Genomic DNA, 1,949 nt, shown 5'->3' with positions numbered 1-1,949 from the left:
TGACCGTCACATTATAACGCCCCCACGGCTGAAAGGGCGAGCATGTTTGATGGGACAAGGATTCGAACCCGGGACCCTCAGATTGCGAATCGAGCGCCCTAACCACCTGGTCATGCCGGGCCTCTGTTGAAATAAAACATCACATTATAGTTGTTTTAGAAGTAGCTATTGCGTGTTAACTTCTCATCTTTGTTAATTGTCGTATATAATAAACAAATTACTTAGATATGATAAATAAGTACTTGAAGATTAAAGTAATATTTATTTATTTGTATAATTAATAAATCACTAGGATACGCCCAGCCCTAAATCGCTTCAAACTTACATTAATAATAAAATTGAGCTTACCCTAATTGTTGCTGTAGAATCCACAACAGGCCAAGTGACGAGTGAGTAAACCACATGTTGTCAACTGACAAAAAAACAACAAAACTGGGTTTAACTACATTTAACAAACTTTATTCATAAGGCATAACTAATAGCTTTAAACTACCTGTAAAAATACACAGATGAAAACTAAATTCTCTAATCATTGGTCTAGGAAAACTAGAAGCATTGGCAGTGGAACTGGAGGGGGGACGTTCCCCATTTTTCTTCCAGTAGCGAAGGTCCCTTTGAATAAAGACTTGTGTATAACTTTCATGTTAAATTACACTATTTTAGTTATGAATTCAAATAACTTATACAATTTGATTACTAAAAACATTTTAAAAAGAACATCTAAATACCATATTGAATGAAATAACACTAATTAGGTCATAAATCAGGCCTTAAGTACAACAATAAGAAAACGTGTAAAGCTATAAAAAAAACAATAGATTAAATATCGTAGCGTATAATAACCAAATTACTACGAACATTATACTACTACCAAATTAGCTTCACTTAAGTATATTTTTTTATCTTTATTTCAGTTTTAGTTTCAATGCTTGAATCTCAAATCCTAGCCATACCTATTGATACTTAAATAGCTTGAACTGCACATCAGCAGCAACAGTACTTTGTGATAAACTGATAATTAAGTAACTTGGACTTCAAACCAGCAGCTATCAGTTAATCCTAAGGTACTACTGCTGCTAGTTTGTAGTCCAAGCTAGTTACCTATCAGTTAATCTTAAGGTTCTAGTGTTAAGTAGTTTGGACTACATACCAGCAGTAGTGCCTTTGGATTAATTGATAGGTAAATAGGTTGGACTACAGCAGCACTAGAACCTTGGGATTAAGTGATAAGTAAGTAGTTTGGACTACAAACCAGGAGAAGCAGAGCTTTGGGATTAATTGATAGGTAAATAGTTTGGACTACACACCAGCAGCAGTAGTACCTTGGGATTAACTGATAGGTAAGTAGTTTTGACTACAAACCAGCAGCACGAGAAACTTAGGATTAACTGATAGGTAAGTAGCTTGAACTACACACCAGAAACAGCAATAGTACTTTGTGATAAACTAGTAGTTAAATAGCTTGGACTACAAACCAGCAGTAGTAGTACTTTGTTATAAACTGGTAGTTAAATACTTTGGACTACAAACCAGCAGTAGTAGTACTTTGTGATAAACTGGTAGTTAAATAGTTTGGACTACAAACCAGCAGTAGTAGTACTTTGTGATAAACTGGTAGTTAAATAGTTTGGACTACAAACCAGCAGTAGTAGTACTTTGTGATAAATTATCCCTCAGGTAATCCTTACACAGATTCTTTGAAGTTCATCACAAACAATTTATAAAACAGTCACATTTGTCAATTGAAAACCGTAATTAATAATGTTTCTGAAATCCAGCACAAGTGATAGAAAAAAAAAGAGAAACCTCTATCCAGAAAATCTAGGAATACGTCATTCCTGATATATGAATCACTTTTCTAAGTAATAACCATTGAAACGTTTTTTACTTTCTTCGTATTTGAAAGTGAGTTGGGTAGAAACCTTATATATTAGTTTAACTATTATATA

At 33.7% G+C, this 1,949-nt stretch overlaps 1 protein-coding gene across 1 annotated transcript in view; it reads right to left on the bottom strand.

Moving 5' to 3' along the window:
• The window catches only part of LOC111088116 (glycine receptor subunit alphaZ1-like), an 85,141-nt gene that overhangs the window by 41,768 nt on the left and 41,424 nt on the right, over positions 1–1,949 (bottom strand). The window contains exon 2 of the mRNA XM_022397107.1: positions 349–412. Coding sequence (XP_022252815.1) covers positions 349–412 — 64 coding nt within the window. The remainder of the gene's footprint in view (positions 1–348; positions 413–1,949) is intronic.

This window comes from Limulus polyphemus, unplaced genomic scaffold (assembly GCF_000517525.1).
Source record: "Limulus polyphemus unplaced genomic scaffold, Limulus_polyphemus-2.1.2 Scaffold3147, whole genome shotgun sequence".
In the NCBI taxonomy this organism is placed as follows: Eukaryota; Metazoa; Arthropoda; class Merostomata; order Xiphosura; family Limulidae; genus Limulus; species Limulus polyphemus.
Note: the sequence above shows the minus strand (reverse complement) of the source record. Positions and strands in the feature narration are given on the sequence as shown.